At 39.1% G+C, this 25034-nt stretch overlaps 2 protein-coding genes across 3 annotated transcripts in view; one reads left to right on the top strand and one right to left on the bottom strand.

Moving 5' to 3' along the window:
• usp53b (ubiquitin specific peptidase 53b) overlaps positions 1 to 20923 on the top strand; it is a 32415-nt gene extending 11492 nt beyond the window's left edge. For both annotated transcript variants that reach the window (XM_059554043.1, XM_059554042.1), the window contains exons 10-18: positions 316 to 484; positions 2940 to 3050; positions 3208 to 3333; positions 6837 to 7491; positions 7572 to 7636; positions 10361 to 10427; positions 13972 to 14771; positions 19010 to 19094; positions 20611 to 20923. In XM_059554043.1, coding sequence (XP_059410026.1) covers positions 316 to 484; positions 2940 to 3050; positions 3208 to 3333; positions 6837 to 7491; positions 7572 to 7636; positions 10361 to 10427; positions 13972 to 14771; positions 19010 to 19086 — 2070 coding nt within the window. In that variant the 3' untranslated portion in view covers positions 19087 to 19094; positions 20611 to 20923. The remainder of the gene's footprint in view (positions 1 to 315; positions 485 to 2939; positions 3051 to 3207; positions 3334 to 6836; positions 7492 to 7571; positions 7637 to 10360; positions 10428 to 13971; positions 14772 to 19009; positions 19095 to 20610) is intronic.
• A 545-nt stretch (positions 20924 to 21468) lies between these two features.
• On the bottom strand, positions 21469 to 23113 carry fabp2 (fatty acid binding protein 2, intestinal). The gene is made up of 4 exons (XM_059553226.1): positions 22957 to 23113; positions 22654 to 22826; positions 21812 to 21919; positions 21469 to 21729 (listed from the first exon to the last, which is right to left on the bottom strand). Exons 1-4 carry the CDS (start codon positions 23021 to 23023, stop codon positions 21679 to 21681), a joined length of 399 nt encoding a protein of 132 aa, XP_059409209.1. The 5' UTR covers positions 23024 to 23113; the 3' UTR covers positions 21469 to 21678.
• Between the last annotated feature and the right edge of the window lie 1921 nt (positions 23114 to 25034).

The raw sequence follows: 25034 nt of genomic DNA, 5'->3' as shown, positions 1-25034 counted from the left end.
CCTTCCTTTGGAACAGGGCCAGAACAGATTACAGTCTCTGACATAATCTTTGTTAGCGCACTCACCTCATTAGAATTACCTTTTGAATTTCCTGACTAGTAAAGCCGGATGTTATTAGTGCTAGTGTTAATAATAATTAAATCTAGGTTTAAATATGACTCGGATTTAAGAGTCTCTGGTTTCCATATTGAATTGGACTATGGTTGCAGATGTACCTTCTAAAAACTTTGCTGAAAGTAGGTCATCATATGCTCTAAAATATTTGAACTCTTGGTGTTCACTGACATATTTATGTGTCTAATATCTTGTATCTAGATTGGCTCCAAGTGGAAAGATGTTGCATCTAAATGTATCCGGGGTCACTTCCAGCCTCTCCTCTTGTTCTACGCCAACCCAGATGGTACCCCAGTGTCCAATGAAGATGCCCCCAGACAGACAACCATGTGGTCTCGTTATAGCTCCCCCCTCAATGGGAAGGGGACAGGTAAAACTGCCTTGCTTAACAGTGTATGAGAACATCCACATAGTACATAGTCTACATAGTACATAGTTTTTTTTAGCTGTGTGGCTTGGGTGTAACCTTTTAAAATATTTAATTCCAAAATGAATAAATGAAAAATAAATTAATGAATCAAGCAATTTTTCTCTCAAATCATTAAGCTGTTGTGTCCAAGAACAGTGTATGAGATGAAACTACATAATATTTTATTATTATTATTATTATGAATGATCCTTTCTATGGAAATTAGGTACAGACCAACTTTCAGTGGGCCCTGAGAGTTATGTAAAATGTGCTTTTATTCATTACTATATTCTATTTGTGACCTTGAGCACAAATCCCAGTTTTTGCGGCAAGCATTTGCCGGGTGGATGAGTCGATTTCTGTGCGGGTTTCTGAACTCTACCGAGGACAGGGATTATCACCCACGCGCGCTTTCTCTCGCTGCCTTTCACTTTATCTCTGTCTGTCCTAATCCTTTCCCTCTGGCCTCTGCATTGCAATGTTATTCTCTTGTCTCTACTCTACTGAATTTTCCCTCCATTCTGTCTTCCATTCTTGCTTTACTCTGTCTCGTGTGCTAAATGGATATTCTCCCCAGGCTGTCATATTCACCTAATGCTATTGGAATGGGAAAGCATTCTTATTTTTCCATGAATATCTGTAAGTAGTGCTTGTATTTCTTTTCTTTTGTCCTGTAAGCTTTATTGATTTGATATTATTTGTGTCAATAGCTGACAACAGTGTGATGCAGTACAGACCAGTGTTGTACATAGGTAACTAGCAGTTGTGCAGCAGCAATTTGTCCACTCGATAATTTCCCTCCTCTGTTGGACCTTTGTGTGATTTCTTGGTAGTTGCTCAGTCTTTTGTAGACTGTGAAATGTCTTAATGTGTTTCCTGGATTTGTTCCTCTGGTGCTTTTGGAAGGATGTTTAATGTGGGATCTGTGCCAGCGTGTTCCTGCAGTCTCTGCTGAGCTCTGTACTTAAGACTGAGCTGTCAACACTTCTGCTGAGCAGAACACAGATGCTTTCTCAGTAGTGATAGGCTGCTCATGCTCCCAAGATTTCATCAAAGTTGCTAAGTTTTCACTGGCTTTAAATTATGGGCTTGACGACAACATTACCTAAGAAAGGCTTTGAAAATAATATTTTTGTCTGTAGTGAAAACATTGTGTACATCAATGAAATGAAAATTTGTTGTGCTATTTTTGTATGCTTAATATATTTAACAAAACTTTTAGACAGTACTATTTAAGAGCAACAACACTATTTTTCAATTGACGTCAATATTTTCCTTGTAAATTGTAAAGAAATGTCAGAGACATGCATGTTCCTATATATAGACCTTTGGTGCACCTGTCCTGATCCCATTCCAGCTTTTCTCTCCATCATTCCCTGACCTCACCAACCCTAGAAATAATAACTGGCAAAAAGCCAAACATTACATAACAAAACGTAAGCAAGAATTTATAAAAGTTAAATAAAGTATAAATTTTATTATCATTGTATTATTATACTGTAGTAATCATTGTATTATTGGTTAGTTGTGTTCTCAAGGTCATGTTTCATGTTTTGATTTGTTAATATTATTTTTGTGATTAAAGATAAAATGCATCTATTGTTACAAGTAAACTGCCTTTTTTCAGCATTTTTTTTGCAGTCAGGTCAAGATTACATAAGTACAGTATTTAATGTTCATTTTCCTTTTTTTTGAAGATTTAATTCTTCAAGATAGATTATATTATGATTGATGTCGATTTAAATCCAATGAATTTTCTATTGTTTTGTTTTAATGGTTTTAGTTTAACTGGATTATTATTCCCTATTTGTTTGATTTATTATACAATTTTTATGTGTGTACTGTACAGTGGCAAATCCACTTTGCTCTTCATCTATGGGGAATGCTGTAATCCATGTGTTGTTTTTTTCCCTCTTCAAACATCTGGGGTGGCTCACTGTGTGCCCTATATAAGCACATAATAAAAGTTTGTCCTCTCTCTCTCCCAGCAGACGTTTGCAGACACAGCAGAGATGTAATGTAGTTTAGTTTGTTAAGTTACAGATTGCACTGCCTTATTTGATTACTTAACTCAGTGTGCACTGGATGAGAGACAGAATCAATTTATACAAGTCTTTTTTTCTGAAAGTACATTAAAATAGGTTGGTCTACAGCAGCATGATAGATAAACCAGTCAAAAGTCCAGACATCATTCTTTCTTTAAAAGGATAAGTTTACCCAAATGTTCTTACTTCTCTTTTTGCAAACATTGACCTGTTCCTCATGCAAGTATAGTTTTTTTGGTTTCATTATATATATATATATATATATATACACACACACACACACACACACACACACACACACACATATATATAAAGTCTAACTGAATGTAGGTTTACCTCTGTGTTTTTCTGTCTGTTGTTCTCTTTGGCAGATACTCGGCTGTCAGGCTCTAAGAAACTGGACAGTGTGAGGGATATGAGTGTTGGTTCCCAACGAACAAATCAGGGATCCCACAAAACAATGCAGTCTTCAGCCAATCGGTGTAAGTCATCATGATTAGTTGTTCATGTCCACACAATATATTATATATATATATATACTCAAACTATATATATATAAAAAACAATGTTTGGAGACATTTCATTAGAAACATACTGATATGATGAAAGTCACAAATTTCTCCATTTTCAATGTTCCAGTTAAAGTGCTTCCAGAAAGTCCAAGCAGGTACCGACAGTCTTCCAGAGATGTTTCTCACCGAGGAGGAGGACAGAGAAGAGAGAGTGAAAGAAGCTACCGAAGATCAGACTCTCTCCAACACAAAGGTATGTTAATAAAAGACACATTTGAAGAATTCAGATGCAAAAGCCTCTAAGTGCCATCTGAAATGTTTTTCTAAAATGAGCATTTTTATCAGGCTCCTATGTTTAGGTTCAGTAAATTTATTCTAATGGCAATGTATAGGTCTTTTTCTACGCAATTAAAGGGAAATAACTAAACATAAATATATAGGAGTCTGATAAAAATGCACATTTCAGAAGAAAATTTCAGACGGCAGTTTTCACTTTTCTACATATTTATAATGAAATATTTGAGTTATTTATACTTATAATGAATAATCCTGTGCACAGTAGCCTTTGTAGTGTCTGTTGTATTCTTCTATGAAATAAATTCTACAAAATAACACAGTTCCAGTGATGATTCATACAGAATATGTGTTATACAATAATAGTACCTTTTTACTAATGTGCTTATAAAATGTTTTGACTTTAATCTTATTTTAGCATTAGTATAGACCATGCTTCACTCATTAATTTTACCTTGCATTTTTTGTATTTTGTAATTCATGGAGATTTGTGTGTTAAACATGTTAAACGGTTTCCACTGGTAATATGCATCAATCATGAGACATCATCTACAGGCCAGAACAGAACTGCTAAACCTCTTCATGAGCACTAGAGCCCTTTTAGCATAAGCCGATTTTATACTTTTAGTTTGCTACTGTGTTACTGTGTAGTCCTGTGTTTTTTTGTTTTTCTATTTTGTGTCTCTGAAATGAGGTTTCATATTTAAAACAGTATGAAAAATATTTGTAATATTTCATCTATATATGTTGATGGGGTTAATCAATTCAGACATTTGATAATATCAGATTTTTAAATTGAATATTTATATTTTTTTAATGCAAATATTTTCCACTATTGACTACACAGAAATCCTGATTAGCTATTAATTAAGTAAATGCATGAAACATTTTACATTTTCAATGAGTGAATTGTAATTACAAAGAATGAATGATGAATCATTGCAATCAATAAATTTGTTGTTGTATATCCTTCATCATAAGATTTAACTTTGGCTCATGAGCCAGCATATACAGCCACTGTTTATTTAGTTGAGATTGCAGCTTACAGATATAGTTCTGGGAGTTTGAAAACATAGAAGAAGTGTGCTGCTCATGATTCAACTTTTCTATTTTCAGTTGGGGGTGCCTGTTCTGACAGACAGAGCTTCTAAAGGCAACTTACACACAGTAAAAAGTTTGAGTACTGGCTAACCTCCAAAATAACAGCAAACCATCTGTCCTATTAAACAGCCTGCCGAAAGCATATGCTGTTCAAAGAGGCTTAAAATTCATGTTAAAATCAGCATAAACTTATTGACACGCTTTGGCTAAATGTTGTGTGTGCAGGAGCATGAAGATTAAAGCAAACAGACTTTATTAACATAAGGAACTGAATGTAAGCATTAGTGAGAAACACAGAAGAAACACAGGCATATAAATACTAATACAAACAAAGAAATAATTAAGCAACAGCTGAACGAAAGTCAAATCATCAAATTATTAAACAAAAAAGAGTTAATGAACTTAAGACAGCAATGACTGAAAACCAACTAAAAACAGAACTTAACTGTGATAATTATGAAAGACTGAGTCTATAGGTTGTAGCAAATTAGCTCAAAAGGGAAATGTACATAAATAATTATAATTAATTATAATTAATTACAATAGCAAGCAAGCAGCTTTGCTGGAAAGCATGCAAAAGAGAGCACAATGAATCATTGAGAGATTTACCAACACATGATCAATGTTGCTAAGTGCTAAGTTGCATTGTACGTTTTAAAACTTTTTATGTTTTGTGCGTTTTTTTAGATGCACATAGATGCACATTTTTTGGGGCCGATACCAAAAAACTAAAACTAAAACTTATTGGCCGTTTCCTATACCGATACCGATATTTGTCACCTCCTCTCTTACCTTTTTGAGAAGAATAGTGTGCAATCTTTTGTCATTTGGTTACCATTAAAGTGCAGACAGCAGCACTAGGATTATGTAACAGACATTATACAGCTCAGTGACTTCACGCATTTAATTAATAAACCATTGGTTTATTATATCTGTCTTTTTTTCTTATATGGCCAATATGCTAATGGCTGTAAATTGAGGAAAAATCGGTCGATAAAAATCGGTGGCATAGATTGGTGCATCCCTAATATTTTCCTTATGTATGGGCAGATGTATATGCATATATGTGCAAATGTATATATTTTATTGTTTTTAGTATTATTGATCGCGATTTTATCTTTCAAAGTTCTTTCTGCTATAATTCAATCAGTATTGCTAAGCATAAAAGTAAATAAACTTCAAAGTAATCTTCAAACTTATACTGTATCGGCTGCCAGTAGTAACTGTAGCAGAATTAGTATTGTCTTCAGCTAATCTGTTTGTCCAGTGAACATTCAGTGTAATTTCATATCAACTCTAAGAAAGGATATTTTTGTGGCCACAGAAAATAACCCTCTTACAGTATTAATGCATTAGAGCAATTAGCTTGATCGGAATCGAAAAAGGGACATTATTCACAATTGGTGACAGAATCAGAAACTCATGTAATTCTTGCACAAAACCTCTGTTTCGTTTAGTTAAATGTACGATACTTGCATTGCCTTGGTCGAGTGTCCGGATGCAGTCTCGGATGAAAATTTTGAATGGTTTGAAGGTTTGGTGATGTTGGAGCTCTTCATGTTTTTCTGGGTTTGAAGGGTGATGAACTCCAAAAGATGTTATTCTGGCTATTAAGGTGATGAGAGAAGAGCACAGAACTCGAGAGACTTCAGATGAAATCCAATAATTTTTGGTGAATGAAAAGATGAAGCCGAAGCCTGGCACATACTAAGGGGTCCAGAAGAGTTCTAGCTCAGCATGCCCATCTTCTCAGAATCTTAAAGAACCTAGACTGAGCTGTGTTAAGGCCTGCCAGGTGTGGCTGCGCCGGCTCTGGGATTTAGCAACCAGAAGATGGGAAGGTGATGAGAGATGAGTAAAGAGACTAAAAAAGCAAGGCAGGTCACTGCCTTTTAAGTTTTGTAACAAGTGTATGATTCTAACAAAATATTGGCCTTTAGATGTTTTCAGAAAAGGAGATAGGTCGCTATCTCAGACTGAGTACATAAGGTAGATTAGGCGGAAGTACGAAGTCTGACGTAGTCAGGCTAGAAGCTTGTCAGACCGCCATGGAAATGCCCTTCAACGAAAACTCAAGATCTTTGCAATTTAACATCACAAAGTCATTTAGATTACACTGACTAAATTTGGTGTTGATCTATTTAAATCTCTAGTAGGAGTTTGTTTAAATACAAAGCCTGAAAATGGCAAAAACTGCACAAAACTTGCAGAGAAAGTTCAAAATAACGGACTTAGGTATAACTCCTTTTTTGGCCTTAATTTTGGCTTAGATTTCCAAATACATTTTGGGCCACTGTAGTTTTGTATATATAATTTTAATTACTTACTAATTAAATAATATTTGTTTTATTATTTTTTTAGATATGACATATCCTCGATCATCTTCTCCCTCTGAAAACGGCCCTAGATTTCATTCTGACCAGAGACAGAGAACTCTTCCCTCACGAGTCTCTCGACCTGAGCATTCTTCAGTACATCCTTGTGTATCACCCCAGGAGTCCACCCGCTCAAACCAGGGAATGGCCACTGGCTCCACTCGTCATGCTGAGTCATCATCCCTCTGCCATCGTGGGTCTACAAGTCTCCCGGAGCGTACCAAGTCCAAGCCGTCATGGCGACCAGTGCGAGAGGTTCTGAATGTAGACAGTGTGCTGAGTGAACTAGAGCGGCGTCAGCAACAGCAGCGTGGGAGCCCTCGATGTGTCCGTCGCTTTGGCCATGAGAGAGGACTGATGAAGGAAAAACAAAAAGGTCTGATGACTATTTATGAAGATGACTCACGTTTGGAGACTGAAAGTCAAAGCTCCCAGGAGTCTCAGCGACAGATGATGGTGACAAGGCCTAAAGGTGGAGCAAATGTAGCACAGAGGAGTGATAACTGGATGATTCAGAGGACAGAATCAGGATACGAGAGCAGTGATAGGTTGAGCAGTGGTTCCACCAATCCTGACTCTCCAGGTGTTGAGAACTTCACAGGCAAAGAGCTCAGACTCAGTCAAGATGCACAGCACCTCAGGTAGGATAAATTAAGTAGTCATAGGTGTGTGATTTGTCCTTTGGATTCCTTGTTCTTGATTCAGTGGTGTATTTCCTCAGGGATCAAGGTCATAATAACCAAGGTGACTCAAAAACGGAGGCAGTGCGTTCTCCGCTGTACCACAGTGAGTATTAATCATATGCCATGCCGCATGGTTTCTGGTTTAAACCTGTTTAAACAGTGCTGTCAGAATGAGAGCTCAAACAGCTGATAATCACAATAATCAACATGATTCCAGTCCATCAAGTGATAAACTGCATGTTTCTGAGAAACACATCTTGTACATCATTAAGGTTTTTTACTTGAACAGTTGCTTCTGGCTAAAATACCAGTAATGTGTAATAATGCATCATCCAGTGAAAAATGTCATCCCCTGTTGTCCTCTCACATCAAAAGCTACCATCATATTATTTGATCTGTGCATATTTCTCTTAAGATTCAGACAATATTACTTTTTCACTGGAGAAAGCAATATTAAGGATAGAGGACATATTTTAGCCTGAAGCAAGCACATTTTATTACAAACATGAAGCTTTTGCTTCATAACAAATTAATCGAATGACTAGACCTGTATGAATCATTTTAATTCAGAGGACACTCATTAATTAAGTATATAGTAAATATTAAATCATCTTTATAGTAAATAATGTTTTTACTTTGTATATGTGACACTGGAGCGCAGTCATTCGTAGCACAGGTATATTTGTAGCAATAGCCAACAATACTGTATACAATACTTTTTATTTTATACCAAAAATCATTAGGATATTAAGTAAAGATCATGTTCCATGAAGATATTTTGTAAATTTCCTACCATAAATATATGAAAACTTCATTTTTTATTAGTAATACACGGGTTTCTTGTATACAAACAATACCGGATGCGCGCGCATCCAGGAGGCAGAAAACCGCTATCTGTTATGCCGAGTTCAGTAAAAGAACATTGTAATTAACGTAGATTTCGCATTGTTTGTAATTTCTTGTTGACTCAATAATAAATTGCAATTTCAGAGTTGGATCTGTTTGTTTGTGTTTCATATTAATATATTATTAATATAACATTATGTAAAACGTCCAACTGTTACGAATCAAAATCCGGACATACTGTGGCACGTTGAACATCTGACACCCAGCACTGGCTCGGTTGGTACAATTGACAACGCAACAACTCCTTGGCATTTTGACTAGCGAAACACCACCACCTAAACCATTTACTCCGGTACGAAGAGTGCGGGTCTTTTGCCTCTTGGTTGCGTGCACAAGCAGTGATGACGTCGCCGAGAAATCCATGTATATGCATTGCTAAGGACATCTTCTGGACAAATTTAAAGGCAATTTTCTCAATATTTAGATTTTTTTGCACCCTCAGATTCCAGATTTTCAAATTGTTGTATATTGAACAAATATTGTTCTATCCTAACATCTCAATAAAAAAAAAGAAAAAAAGAAAAAGACCCGTATGACTGCTTTTCCAGTCCAGGGTCACATTTATGTTTTTATCTGGGTGAAAATAAATAGTATTAATTAATATTAAAATGTAATGTTTGAACAAAACCATTAATGTAATTTGAGAATACTAATACATTTGGGAAAACTAATAAATTTGCCTGTAATTTGAGTATATATTTTTAAGTTGGTCCAAAGTATAATATTTTTCTGGTTAACTAATTATTGTTTTTAAAGATTTTAAAACAGAAGTCATGGTCCAGCCAGTAGCCCATATTCTTGAGCAATGTTGAGCTTTGGTGCTCGTATAGGAGAGGTTGTTTGGAATCTGTCATAAAAAGCCATAAAATTTCCATAAATTAGCGTAGAAAGAGATGTCACAAAATGCACTTGTAAATTCTATTTCACTAATCAGCATATCACAAAATGCTCATTCTGTAGAGGACTTTTATTTTATTATTTTAACAAAATACACAGAATAAGCATTTCAGGTCATATTTGGCACTTCACTGTGTAGCATGGTCTGTCTTAGTTTAAGCTATATATGAACCAAGCTCCATCAAACCCCAAAAGAGAGACAGGCATTTGGAGTTGTTCCAAAAGACTGAATAATCTACAGTTTTGACATGTTTTTGTATACTTTGTGATTTTACGCAGCTGTAATTCTCACTAATTCCATGATAGCACATGGTAGCATGCCAAAAACTGATAAAGTCCCTCTCTCCCCTTCTTCTACTTCACAAACGATAGAAGGAGCTTAAATTTTTTAACATTTTGCCCCATTAAAGGCTGATATATATGACATTGGAACACAAATTCTTTATAATTTTAAATTGCACTGTGGTTGATCAGGCTTGTGTGGCAGTCTTGTTTGGCATTTAGCTCCTAGTCCTTCAAATCCACATGTACTATTTCAGAGCCATCTTGGTTTCCCAGAATCTTCCCTTGGTTTCATGGAATTTTAAAGCCCCTTCTTAGTAAAGAGAAAAGCACCAGAAGCCAACAGGACAGCAGACATTCAGTAAAAGACAGAAATGCAGGAGCATCGTAAAAATTAGAAAATGCAAAAACATCATTACAGTTGTAAAATGTATTCTATAAGCTTACTGAAGCCCAAATCTTTGACTTGAAGCACGTGTTGTATCCTGTGGCTTTATCCTCACATGGAGCTCAGCAGGTTGGCAGGAAAGAGATGAATAGTCTGTCTATTTATAAATAAGTGAGTAGGATGTGTCCTAGTGAGTGTGTCTGTGCCCACTGCGATCCAGCTAGCAGGATTTTGGCAGTTCTTTTCCTCTGTCGCTACACACCCATGGCAGAGATGCAAAAATTCACCTTTTAGGCTTTATTGTCTGTTGTTTGATGTCTCATGAAATAAATTATTGCACATTTATTCCCTCAGGTAAACATTTGGTTAAAATTCAGGGAAAGAACTCAGAACATCTCATGAAAGGCAGCCCAAGTTCAAGGTATTTACAGGCTTTATCTTTACACTGCAAGTATGTTATAATGTACAATTAACATATAAAACAGTGTCACATGGTGATATTTTAATCACAATTTGTCTTAGGGAATATTAAGGAAGCCTTTATATTAATATATAAAAAAAAGAAAAAAAAAAATTGGTCGATTTCCAACTTGTACTTCAGTGTGTAAAAACAACAATGTACTTGAGAGTTATGTATTTAAGTCAATTATGTGATGATAATTTTTTTGTCATGTCTATTAATTTATTCATAAACAATTTCTTGAATGCAGAGTAATGTTTTAAATTTATTTATTAAAATTCATAAAAAAAAATTGAGGGGCACAGAATGAAAAATTGCTGGTGATAAAACTGGCCTATCATATGAAAGGAAAATGCTAATATAAAAATTATATAAATATGTTAACAAAACTGTTTCATTGTTTAAATATTTATTTTAATTTTTTTAATTTAAATATTATGATTTGGGCACTAAATCAAAGTTTTGTGTTTTGACTTAATGGGCATGCACACTATACTTTTTGTTCCATTGACCTCTATTCATACTACGTATGCAAACACTGGAGACTGGAAACACAACCTCTTGTAAAGGTGTTTTGTCTTTTGTTGTGTTCCAGAGTTTAATTTTGGTAAACTCGTATTTGTGAATTTTTATTATGTAAAGAGTTTTTACATTTTGCATTTATCATCATTTGTTACATTTAAAAAAAAGAAAAAATAGACACAGCATAGAATGATATCATATCTCTACACTAAAGATTCCAAAACAATTCTGCATGCTCAAAAACTAGTGTGACCACCCCACAACAATGATAAACAACATTTTGTAAACCTAAGATATTTAAAAGTTTTATTACTTGATTGTTATACCACAAAACCTATACAACATTTAAATCATTTTGGTTTTCTGAACCATATGGAACATACTCGGTTACTAAACGTAACCTCGGTTCTCTCTAGAAGAGCGAACGAGTACTGCGTCTTAGCTAAGACGCTACGGGGAAAGTCTCTTTTTACGAAATACTGAAGCAAAAAAATTATCCTTAATTTTGTATTTTTGTAAAGAGCATTTGCAGCAGTACACAGCCATAGGCGAGATGGCTCGTTCGCTCATTGGCTTGTTCTGCGGCAACTGCACAGCCTATCGAGCGCAGGCTGATGCAACATCAGACCAATAAGGGCGCTTCGCGCCCTTCTTGTCACTTCCCGCCGAAACGGGTGTGGCCCAACCTATAAAAGGAGCTCGAAAAGGCTGACTCACCTGATTTATTTAATCTCCGAAGCGAACCAGAGTGAATCGTACGCACGGCAGAGAACGCAGTACTTGTTCGCTCTTCTAGAGAGAACCGAGGTTACGTTTAGTAACCGAGTACGTTCTCTTACGAGAGCTCTCTCGTACTGCGTCTTAGCTAAGACGCTACGGGAACCCAATGTAAAACGCCGTGCACGCAGGGATCACACACCAATAAACCTGAAGCAACGCCCAGGATTACAGTGCACAGTCACCTGAGGGACTCACAGAGAGTCCAGGACAGGAAGGGGGGAAGCCCTCCGTCCCATATCTAGCAACATCCGTAGATGCGGCAATATGACATCACACAGCCGAGGCAAGGCCTGACCAATGTGGCAATGCGGGCCTTACGCAATACTGCCCATATAACAGTCGGCAGTGCATAACGCTCACGAACTCAGAGTTCCCCTCAGGGCCCTGATTCGACTACACCGACAGCAGCCTTGCTTGCAAGGCGGGAACCTCCAGGTTATAGAACCTGATAAATGTAGACGGCGAGGCCCAACCTGCCGCCATACATATATCCTGCAAGGAGATCCCAGTAGACCACACCCACGACGAGGCGACGCCCCTTGTGGAGTGTGCTCTGACGCCCACCGGGCACTGAAGGCCCCTGGAAGCGTAAGCTAACGCTATGGCGTCAACTATCCATCTGGATAGAGTCTGTCTCGAAACAGCCATTCCCTTGGAACGTCCACCGAATGAGACAAACAGCTGCTCCGTCTGCCGAAAGGCAGCAGAGCGAGACACATAAGCTCTTAAAACCCTGACAGGGCAAAGAAGACTCGAGTCTCTATCCTCTCCTGACACCGGCAGGGCAGGATTGAGGGATTCAGCTCTTTTTGTAAATGTGCGTCGCAGGGCGAACACACACAGGAATAATGAAATAAGGATACAAAGGATATAGGCGCCGGACAGCGCAGCAGGAACGGCAGTGGAAGGCGGCGAGGCCAGCAGCTTCAGAATGGCTCGTCCCGCTGATATGCTTCTCAGACGGCGCTTGCTTCCTCCGTGATCCAGCGATGCATGAGCTTCGCTGAAGAGATGAAAAATCAGGTGAGTCAGCCTTTTCGAGCTCCTTTTATAGGTTGGGCCACACCCGTTTCGGCGGGAAGTATATTGGTATTGGTCTGATGTTGCATCAGCCTGCGCTCGATAGGCTGTGCAGTTGCCGCAGAACAAGCCAATGAGCGAACGAGCCATCTCGCCTATGGCTGTGTACTGCTGCAAATGCGCTTTACAAAAATACAAAATTAAGGACAATTTTTTTGCTTCAGTATTTCGTGAAAAGAGACTTTCCCCGTAGCGTCTTAGCTAAGACGCAGTACGAGAGAGCTCTCGTAAGAGAACCACCATTAATGCAAGAGTACATTTGTTTTAAACTAGATTTGCAAATAATTGTTCATTTTATTTATAGTGGACAACTATATACCATTGACTGCTTTACAAAAAAAAGTCAAGTGTATAACAGTCCATTTTGAGTACACATGGAGAAATTCAATGAGTGGAGATGAAGATGTTAAAGGGTCATATGATGTTGTTAAAAAGAACATTGTTTTGTGTATTTGGTCTAATGAAATGTGTTTAATGCAGTTTAAGGTTAAAAAAACACAAATTATTTTCCACATAATGTACATTATTGTTTCTCCTCTATGCCCCGCCTTTCTGAAATGTGACGTTTTTTTTTTACAAAGCTCTGATTGTATAGTGCATTGTGATTGGCCGAAATGCCTCAAGCGTGTGATGGAAATGTTACGCTCCTTGCCATACTGTAATGCATGTCCCAGTCAGAACATCGGCACGACAAGACAAAAACAATCAAATTACAAATGAGCCATTTATTGCAACCAGTGTCCTCTTTTTGAAGGCCAAACTAAGTATTTTTGCTTTCACAGTGAAACAGCTTCTCCACAACATGGTGCCAGCGGCAACAGCAAGAATCAAAGTTACTCATTTGGGCAGCGTAATGCAAATCTTCCCACATCGTAATGTAGACATGTGGGGGCGTGTTTAAACAAGGCATTTTAGGAGGGTGTGGACGAGTCTAAAGTTTTATTAAGAATATCTCTATGGATTTAAGACTTTAGTCTTTGCATCTTTAGGGATCTTTCCCTTTCACAAACAACTTGTAACCCTCCAACGAGAAAGGAAAACTTGAAATCACATCATATGACATTATGACTTTAAACATTGTGAAATAAGGTGACGTCTAAATACATGTGTTCATGTATCACAGAAGGAAGCTGAAATCCTGTGGTGCCAGGAAAGGGGGCAATGCAGAGAAAGACCCATCGACTGGTGAACTTCAGGTAGAACAGGAAGTTTCCATGCGATGGCACCATAGCCCAGAAAGCCCCCTACTGCGCCGCCTTGGCAAGATCAACTGTTCAGAGTGTAACAGTTCTGATGAACTCACAAACCCTCTTTCAGAGCAAGAAGACAGCGCTTATCGTTCCAGCACCAGTGAAGTCGCTCCACATGAATCACCGGGGCCTAATCGCAGTTACCTATTGCAGCCAAGGGAAGAATCAGCCATAGCTCCATCGATGCCAACTTACTCCAAACATGCACAGCGCCCCATCGAGATAAAGACTCCACCCTTCCGTCCCAGAATTTTACAGGAGCCATCACAGACAGCTTCTAGAGCCTCCGGTCGTGGCATTCCATCATTACACACCACCGCAGTACACAGACGGATGGAAGTCAATGGCACATGCCAAAGCTCATCTGATGTGAGCTCAAAATCAGGTTCTGACCAGGAGAGAGGGGAGCAGGTGTCCAGCGAGCCTGAAGAAAGATCTTGTAGTTGGGATAAGCCATCTGCTTCAGTGTCTCCAGGATCTGGAGTTACGCTCACTACTTATTTCTCTGTGGATAATTGTATGACAGACACCTACAGACTAAAGTATCACCACCAGAGGCCGTTGGTCCTCTCCATGCCTGAGCCGAGAGGAGCTGTTAAGGATGGGAGAGACCCTCTAACCTCAAGCCGCATAGAGAGCCAATCTGAGCGTCCCAAAAATAAGCCTGACCTTGGTATGTTAAAGTTCAGCTGATCTGTTCAATCAGTTATTGATACATTAATATATTGCCACAACCATTCAAAGGTTTGGATAAGTAAGATGGTTTTTTTTTAAGTTTCCTGTTCCCTTTCAGTCGGTCATTCTCTACGTCACGTCGGTGACCGTTGAATTGGTATCTTGCTTCGAGAGATGAATCTACTTAAACTAAACGAGCCAATGTAAACTAAACAAGCCAATGCACATTGGCATGCAATTATTGCATCCAGCTGCAGCTGATCACAGCATGAGTATAAAAAGGCAGCAGGTACAATGCATACTGGCTTTTCGCTTCGGAGACGAGCAACAACATTGTTTCACCCGTGCATTTCTGGATGTGGTTGTTACCTGGTGATGGTCACAATCGCTACCTCATGTGTCTGCGAGTCAGGCTCTGTTACCTCCAGGGGGCGAAGCTCCATTTCCTCTGCCACGATCTAGTGCTTATCCTGGCAGGTGCCAGGCGAGGGCTATTTTCACCAGTAGCACCAGTGGTTTGAGGATTACAGTGGTGGCAAACCCTCAGGGAACCAACCCTCCTGGGCCCACCACTACTCTAGCACCTCAGATCCAGTTGAGCAGCCAGTGGAATGTGCTGGGCCCTTTTCAAATAGCATACATGTGGTGGGAGAGCTCTCTGAGGAAGATTTGGCTGTGCTCCCTCTGGGATGGTGGCAATGCCTGTATTGGATCCAGAGATTACAGTTATGCTTTCCCGGGCTGCCGAGAAGGTTGGGCTCAAGTGGAAACCTCCACCACGTTCTGAGTCTTCCAGGCTGGTTGATTGGTTTCTCTGGGTGACTCATGCTGGTTCTCAGCGCCCACCCTGGTGCCTTTCTTCCAGGAAGTGCATGATGTGCTCACCAGGTCATGGACAGCACTTTATTCTGCCAGAAACTGGCCTGTGGGCTCCTCCTCCTTCACCACCCTTGACGGTGGTATATGGATTTCCCCCTGGTGGAGCAGTCAGTTGCGTTGCAGTTGTGTCCTAATGCCGCCTCTGGCGATGTCATGTGGTCTGTGGAGAAGCTGCTTCCACCTTACACACTAAGGCGTTACTGCAAGTGCACCAGGCCAAGGCACTGAAGGACCTGCACGAGGGAGGTCATGACCCAGAATTTCTCAGAGAATTCCATCCCACTACTGACCTGGTGTTATGAGCAATGAAGGTCACTGGGTTGTGCGATGTCCACTATGGTGGTTCAGGAGCGCCAAAAGTGGCTGTGTGTGGTCGATATGAGGGACGCCGACAAAGTTTGGTTTCTTAATGCCCCTGTGTCCCAGACCGGCTTATTCGGCAACACAGTCGAGAGCCTGGGCCAGAAGCAGACTGATGTGGTTGGTCACACTCTGCTCCTGCGAGCAGCTGCTGCCTCCACCCAGCTGCAGCGCCCCAGCCCGAGTCACGGATGACCCAACACAGGACATCACTCATCCTACTCCTTCGCCAGCCAGCAGCAGCGGGTGGTTCGAGAGCCTCAACAAAGACCCTACTCACGCAAAGCATTGCACCGCACACTCAGACTCCTCTCCTGCATTCCACCTTGCTGCCCCACTGCGGGGACAGCGTGTTCTGTTGGTCCAGCTTGCATGGTATCTGGATGCCTCACAGAGGAACATGCGCAGTAATTGCTAACCTGCTTAAATTCGTTTAAGGGCAGGACGGTGGTCCCACTGAAACTATTTCATAGGCTCCAGGGGCATATGGCAGCTGCAGCAGAACTTACACCGCTAGGGCTATTGCATATGAGACCACTTCAGCACTGGCTTCATGGCCGAGTCCTGAAGTGGGCGTGGCAGCTTGCTATACTGGCCTGTCATCAATCCATCACCCTGTGGTCAGATCTTATGTTTCTCTGGGCAGGAGTGCCCCTGAAACAGGTCACCAAGCATGCTGTGGTTTACACGGATGCCTCCACCACCAGCTGGGGGGGGGGGGCACGTACATTGGGCACACAGTTTCAGGGGTATGGTCGGGTCCCCATCTGCACTGGCATATCAATTGCCTAGAGTAGTTAGCAGTGTGCCTTGCCTTGAACCGAGGCAAGCATGTGCAGGTCCGAATGGAAAACACAGTGACTGTTGCATACATCAACCAACATGTTGGTCTGCGCTCCTGCGCAAATCACCTGCCACCTCCTCCTTTGGAGTCAGAAGGTTCTGAGGTCACTTCATGCCATTCAGATTCTGGGTCTGCTCAACCATACAGCTGATGAGCTCTCTCGAGCTATGCTCCCGGAAGAGTGGTGAACCCATCCCCGGATGGTCCAGCTGATTTGGAGACGTTTCGGAGCCACTCAGGTTGACCTGTTTGCCTCTCCAGAGACCTCTCACTGCCAGTTGTTCGGCTCCCTGACCAAGGGAACCCTTAGCATGGATGCACTGGCACACAGCTGGCCGCGGGGCCTCTGCAAGTATGCGCTTCCCCCAGTGAGCCTTCTTGCACAGATGCTGTGCAAGGTCAAGGAGAATGAGGGGCAGGTCTTTCTTGTGGCACCGTATTGGCCCACTCGGATTTGGTTCCCCGAGGTAGTGCTCCTCGTGACAGCCCCTCCCTGGTGGATTCATCTGAGGAGGGATCTACTGACTCAGAGACAGGGCACCCTGTGGCACTTCATGAAACTTCATGTCTGGTCCTAGGAAGGGACGCGGAAGTTCTTGGTGACCTCCCCCGAGTGGTAGTGGACACCATCACTTCTGCGAGAGCACAAATATACGAGACACACGCCTTGAAGTGGACCATGTTGTTTGAGTGGTGTTCTTATTGAGAAGACTGCTGTAGATGCCCGATCAGGGTCATGCTTTTCTTTTTGCAGCAAGAGCTGGAGCGACGGCTTTCTCCCTCCACCCTTAAAGTCTATGTCACTGTGATCACTGCTAACCATGACCCCATGGAAGGGAAGTCGCTAGGTAAGCATGACCTGGTCATCAGTTTCTTTAGGAGGGCCAGAGAGTTAAATCCTCCACTGCCCCCCTCCATACCTTCTTGGGACCTGTCTCTAGTGCTTAAAACACTACAGCAAAGCCGATTTAATCCTTTGCACTCAGTCAAGCTAAAGTTTCTTTCATTGAAAACTCTTCTCCTGCTTGCACTGGCCTCCATCAAGAGGGTAGGGGACCTGCACACATTTTCGGTCAACGATTTGTGCCTAGAGTTTGGGCCAGTTGACTCCCAGGTAATCCTGAGACCTATGTGCCCAAGGTTCAAACTACTCCCTTCTGGGATCAGGTGGTGAGCCTGCAAGCGCTTTTCCATATGCACCTACTGTAAATGGATGTTCATATGCGTATTTGCTCCTGAGACCTCCTTCGAGAAGGATGGGGCTTTTCTTACAAGTGGAACGGGTACATTTTCACAGTGTGATCCAATCTCACGGAATGTGTAGTGCTACGACAACGGTGAGTGGTCTTCCTGTTGCGAGCACCAGCCTACACCAAAAAAGGGTGCAGGCGGCTCACACAGGGCACTGGAAGGCGTAGCATCCAAGGCAATTTGGTAGAGGATCCCAATTCGTTGGTTACCGACATGACGTCGCTATGGTAGATGTACCACCGCTGAACAGCTCGGTAACTCAGTTCCTTAGCGAAAACCTGATATGCATTGCACCTGCAGCCTCTTTATGCTCACACTGTGATCAGCTGCAGCTGGATGCAATAATTGCATGCCAATATGCATTGGCTCTTTAGTATACACTCTTAAGTAGATTGGTCTCTCAAAGCGAGATCCCAATTCGTTGGTCACTAACGTGACGTCTCTGTTCCCTCCTTCAGGGAACGAGGGTTACATACGTAACCAAGATATTCTCACAAGAAAAATTTTATTTCACAAAAACACAGTAAAATGTATTTATTTATTTATTTTAGCTTACAATTTTTAAATACAATATTAAAATGAAAATTTTAAGCTGCTATTACTCCAGTGTTTAGTGTAACACAGTTCTTCAGAAATCATTCTAATACTGATTTTGTGCTCAGGAAACATTTATTAAAATGTTTGTGCTGCATAATATTTTTTGCAAAAACTAATATATATATATTTTAGGATTCTTTGGTTACAAAAAGTGTACATTTTAGTGTTACATTTGTAACACTGGAAATGTCTTAACTGTCACTTTTGTTTAATTTAATATGTTCTTGCTGAATAAGAGTTTTACATCTTTCTGATCTTAAACTTTTGAATGCTGATACATGTATTTAATAAATTATCCTTTCCAGGCAATAGCAACAATAAGCCCACTGCTAAATGGCACCCTGTCACTTCAAAAGGGCTAGATGAACATGGATATTTGTAAACGTTGAGGTAAGTTCTCACTAGCAATGTACTGACTTTAAACACTATTGACTTTATTAGATATTGCATTAGATAACACAAACTAAGGATTTAGTACTAATACATTTATTACATTTGTTCACGATACCTACTAACTTTTGTTAACAAATACTTATTGTAAACGGGGAAGTCGTGGCCTAATGGTTAGAGAGTCGGACTGGCAATCGAAAGGTTGTGAGTTTGAGTCTTGGGCTGGCAGGAATTGTATGTGGGGGGAGTGCATGTACAGTTCTATCTCCACCCTCAATACCACGTATTAGGTGCCCTTGAGCAAGGCACCGAGCCCCAAACTGCTCCCTGGGCGCTGCAGCATAAATGGCTGCCCACTGCTCCGGGTGTGTGTTCACAGTGTGTGTGTGTTCACTGCTCTGTGTGTGTGCACTTCGGATGGGTTAAATGCAGAGCACAAATTCTGAGTATGCGTCACCATACTTGGCTGAATGTCATGTCACTTTCACTAAAGTTAATTATTAATATCAAAGGCTGTGATAAATAATGATCCTCTTTTTTACTGCAGTGCAGTGTTTAAAACCTATGGTGTAATCTATTGTGTCTATGGTGTCAGCGTTTAGTTTGTGTTTATTGGTGTCTCATATAAAGAGTAACATTTCATTTGAATAGAGCTGAGCTAACACAGCAAACATCAGTGCAGATATCAGCCATTTTTCACCTAAATAACACACAGCAGAGAATTGTGCTGAGAAAGACCATACAAGAACATAAAGCAATGAAACTGTTTTGAAGCTTTGGGCAGCGAAACATTTTGCTGAGCCAAGCAAACTAAGATTGTTATAAGGCAGTGGTGCATGCAGTCCTCTATTATTTTAATAAAGAACATAAAAAAACTGGGCTAGTGGTGGCAGGTGAATTTGTTACCATAGTTTGGGGGATTGATAGTAGAATTTGTTTTTCCTAAACATAACCTGTTAAGGAAAAGGCAAAAAAAAAAAAAAACACAATGGGCTCTACTATTTTATTAAATTTCCTTGAGTGATTTTATTTGGGACTGGATTGGAAACAGCATACTAGCATACTAGGCTTGCTATTTCTGCCATTTAAACATATAGTAAAATAGTAAGAGTAGTATGCTGCAGGGTTGTTATAGTTAACTAAACCTATTTAAAATCATTTATAAAATCATTAAAAGAAAATATAAACATTAGTTGAAAAATTAAATGTAGCATTGGCAACTGAGAAAAAAATGACATCACATAAAAATCATTAAGCTAATTAATAATATTGATAAACACTGTAATAGTAAACAATAACACCAAATAATACCAAATTAACACTGTGCTGTTGAATGACTATTCATAGTTTGCGCTTTGAGATAATAATGAATGAATAGTTGTGTTCAACCTTTTAACTGGTACTTTATGTATTTAAAAAATATTCATTCATCCATCCATTCTCCAAACTGCTTACTGTCTGTAGGGTCACATGTATTTAAAAACAATGCAATATAATCAATCTTCTTTCTTATCAGGTCCTGGTGACCCAATGAGAAGTAATGCAAGAGAATTGCCAAAGATGTGAAAAAAAGGATTGTTTTTGTACTTGTAATTACAATGTATTTGTATTTGAGGGGCAGCATAGGAGAGACATGTCCTTTTGTACCCTCTTCCTGTAAACTGTGATGTTCAAGTATCTTATAAGAGCCATCCACAGGAGGGCAGTATGCACTTTGGCTTGAATCAGTATTTGCTTGTGAACAGGAATGAACATTTTATGCTGAATATCCAATTAATTGATGATCTTTTACTGAAATGTGACAGGTAACAGAGCATATATATATATATATATATATATATATATATATATATATATATATATATATATATATATATATATATACACACACATATACATATATACATATATATATATATGTTCATAAATTCATAAATATATATATGAAACAAATAATTGTCAGAGTCTTAAAGAGAAAAATAGTGATTGTGTTGTTAACTTTAATTTTATTGCAAATGGACCTTTGTATATACTCCCTAGAGGTTGTTTTTGGAGTGCCTTCCTGCAATTTTTTTTCATGCAAAATACTGACATGATTCAAAATAAATTAATAATGTAAAATTATATCCTCTATATATTTTTGGAGATGTCTATGCAGTTATTTTTATTCTTTGTGTAATAAACTTAAAATGTTCAATCACTGGTGCAATCTGTTTCTTTGTACTGTATTTTTCTTTTTTTTAATCCAAATGTACTTTCCTTTTAGAAAATCAACAATCATGCTCTACCTGTGCTGACTCAATGGATTTCTATTTTAAATAAGTTAATTCAACACAAATTATGACACATACTGCATATAAATAAAACTGCTCAATAAAGGATGTAAAAATGGCTTTATTACCACAAATATCAAAACTCACAGTGCAAATGACACATGATTTACATACATACTGTGTAAACTTTAGGGCTACCAATTGTTAAAACCATTATTTACAGATTGAACATCAATGGCTACAACATGTAAAAGTTTCATATCGTCCCACTAGAAGTGTAATTTTGAAATTTTGGGAATGGTGATGTCAATTTAGCTCCTCTTGAAAATCCTCTTGGCCTCAACTCCTTCATAGGTATAGCTCTGTAAGCAAATAAAAAAACTGTTAGACAACACAAGTTTTGATCTGAGGCTCCTTCTTCATTCATAATTAACAACAACTTACCTGTACGAGTTCATCACCAAGAATCTTCCTGGTTGTTATTAGCACCTTTCCGTTGTCCTTGCGTGTGAAAGTTCCCTTAAGCATATCTCCCTCCATGCCCCAGGATCCCTACAATCAGAAGGTCTATGGTCAGACTCACTTTGAACTGAGCAGTGATAGTCTAGTTCACCGATAACTGATTGATTCTTCAGGAGGCATGTACAGAGGGTGTTATGAAAGTTACATATTCATGTCTGTCACTCAAATATTCAAATTGTGAACTTTGTTGTTTCCACTTCCATTAGAAAAGCACATAAATTAAGCAAATGGCCAGCTTGCAACATTCAGCAAATGTGATGTGACTCTGATTAAACACAAAAGAGTTAATGTATAACATCACAATCCCATGTTATTGTTTTCACCACCATTCAGCACTGCTCAACATGCATCTCAACTTTTGTGCTTGATTATTACACTTTCAGAAATAAAAGGAGCAAAACCTGTCACTGGGGTGGTACCATTTCAAAATATGTGTAAAAGGTGCATAGCAGTACATCGAAGGTACATATCAGTATCCAAAGCGTACATATCAGGACTGCCTCAGTGATTTTTTTTGTATCTTTTTTTCCAAAGAAGCTTTTTGCAGCACCCAAAGAACCTTTAAGCTCTTAAAGGAACATGTTTTATTTAGTGTGAAGAACGATTTATATAATCTAAAGAACATTTTTCCTCTATCAAGAACCTTTTTGTGCAATAAGAGTTTCCATGGATGTTAAAGGGACTTTATGAAATCATAAGGAACCTGCAAATAAGGAACCTTTAGAGTATATAAGACTGAAAACACCTAAGATCGTTGTGCTTACTGTGAGCTCAGTGCCGTCTGCCAGAGAATAGTCAAAGGTGACGCCCAGAGTAAAGTCAATTTCCAGTGTGCGGAAAGTGCTGACTTCCTTCACGTGGAACTTGTCTCCGGTCTGCTCCAGTGTGATCTTCAAGTTGTCATGAGAAGCTAGTTTCCTTTTAACCATGTTGATGCCTGTTAAAAATATGCAGTTCATGTGCACCTTATAAATAATGACTGACTGAAGCACTGACTGACTGAAATTCAAAGAATCTTGCACCGTTTGATCTCGGATCCAACAATTCCAATTCCTGTGTCCACTTACCCATTTCTTCCATGAACTTTTCATAGTTCTCATTGCGGTCGACTTTCCAGGTCCCATTGAAGGTCATGATGACAGACAGTCTGCTGTGATTCTGACGGCGACCTAACTTTACCCTGTGCCTATCTTTTATACCTGTGCAAGTGACAGCACGCTGTCTTATCTTAGTATTATCTTCATGCTGATGTGGCTGAGTAAAGCTCACCTAGTATAAATCTCACCCTCCCTCCGGGCTTTACATTACACATCCCAGCATGCCTTGCATCTTCATTAATTGTGCAACAGAGTGGAGACGTCAAGTCATTCCATGAGAACAAGCACTCACTTGTATTGTGTGGTCAAATATTCACATGGCTGTAGCATCTTTGTTGTTCACACACAAAGTCCTGCTTTTGTTTGAATTGTTTGCTGTTTAAACTGTGTAGGGTGTGTCTGTTCAGTCGTTGTGGTTTATGTTGCAAGAACTGAGGGGTGTATTTTGGCAATGAATTTTAGCAAGCGTAATTTGACATCTATTAAACATGTTGAGAACTGTGAAAGGCAAAACTCATCATGTTTGACATGACTCATCAGCTTACTGAAAATTATTCACTGTTAGTGCTTACAGTGATTCAAGTATTGAGTGAAAAGAGCTGTGGCATATTTACAGATAACTCTACAAGACTTGCCAATGAAGAAATCAAAGCACAAACATGTGGTGTGGAAGTTTGATCTGGAGACACCAAGGCAAGATAAAGAGATAGAAAGAGATATGATCATCTCTGATAATGGTTTATTTTATCATTACCTCAGTCTTAATCTCTCAAAAGGGCAATATAAGAAGACCTTTGAAGACCTTTGGTATCGTCCCATTGCAAGACCTTTGGTATCGTCCCATTGAAAGGGAAGATAAGAAAAACTGAACTAATCAATGATATTCAAGGTTTAAAAAAGTTCACAAAGTTGTGGTCATATGTTTGCCTTGCAGAGTCTGCAAAATAATGAATAGTTTTAACAAAACAACAATGATCTTATATTGGTAAAAAAAAAAAAAATCTTTGGATAAAACCCGAAGGTCGCAGGTTTGAGTTTTACTGCCGGCAGGAGTTGTAGCTGTGTGTGTAAAAAAAAATAAAAAAAATAACTGCCCACTGCTCGGTGGTGTGTGTTCACGGTGTGTACCCTACTAACTGCTGTGTGTGTGCATTTGGAAGGATTAAATGCAGAGCACCAGTTCTGAGTATGGGTTACCATACTTAGCAAAATGTCACGACTTTCACTTAAAAAAATAAAAATAAATCTTACTCACCCCAACATCAGTGTATATGCACAATATTTTTTTTCTGCATAATATGTGATTTTACAAGTCATGTGCTTTTTTGAGGCCTCTGTGGTTCATAGACTGTATGATTATCTTTTTTTTTCTGCACAATTCTATGAAACATGAAAGGTTGTTTATTAATCAGGATGAAGACATGCTTGGTTGCTGTAATCCAATTTTCTTGTGAACTTGAACTTTATCACTACGGCATCAATTATCTTCCCATTGACTCTTAGCTTAGACACAATTCAGAACTGTTTCTATGATGTTTTAATCTTTTTATTACATAATTAGTAGTGAACTTGCCATGGCGTTGTATTTTACTACAGAGAAGTAGTAATTGCTAGCAAAGTTTATGTCCAGAAGTTAATGATCAACTACATAATCTGTAATATACATATAAATGTTGATTTCTCTAATATGGGAAGTGGAAAAATTGAAAATATTGGGGTTATAGTGACTTCAAAGTCCAAGGTGAACTATAAATTGCAGTAAAGTTTTTTTTTTGTATTACTTTTCAGATCTAAGCAACAAAGTAGTTACATATTCATACCACAAGAAGGAGACAGTTGCTCTAATATTAGACTTGAGACAAATTTGGAGTGACTCACATTCATGTGTGAGGAGCAGGCTTATTGCTTTAGTATTTGTTAATGTCTGACTGTAAAAAAAAAGGTACATTTTGTCTCTGGTGATGATAATACATTAGCCTGCTCATATTGTTATAGAGTTTTTGCTTAAATTTAAGCAGTAAAAATTATGATCCCAATAAGAATTTTCA

Source organism: Carassius carassius, chromosome 7 (assembly GCF_963082965.1).
Source record: "Carassius carassius chromosome 7, fCarCar2.1, whole genome shotgun sequence".
Taxonomy (NCBI): Eukaryota; Metazoa; Chordata; class Actinopteri; order Cypriniformes; family Cyprinidae; genus Carassius; species Carassius carassius.
This window is presented reverse-complemented; position numbering and strand designations above follow the sequence as displayed.

Excerpts from the sequence above, each read along its gene's own strand:
- fabp2 (XM_059553226.1), bottom strand. The coding sequence starts at position 23,023 with ATGACCTTCAATGGGACCTGGAAAGTCGACCGCAATGAGAACTATGAA. Across the intron at positions 22,827-22,956 it reads AAAGTTCATGGAAGAAATGG|GCATCAACATGGTTAAAAGG; the intron begins GTAAGTGGACAC and ends TATTTTTAACAG. Across the intron at positions 21,920-22,653 it reads CAGACGGCACTGAGCTCACA|GGATCCTGGGGCATGGAGGG; the intron begins GTAAGCACAACG and ends TTCTGATTGTAG.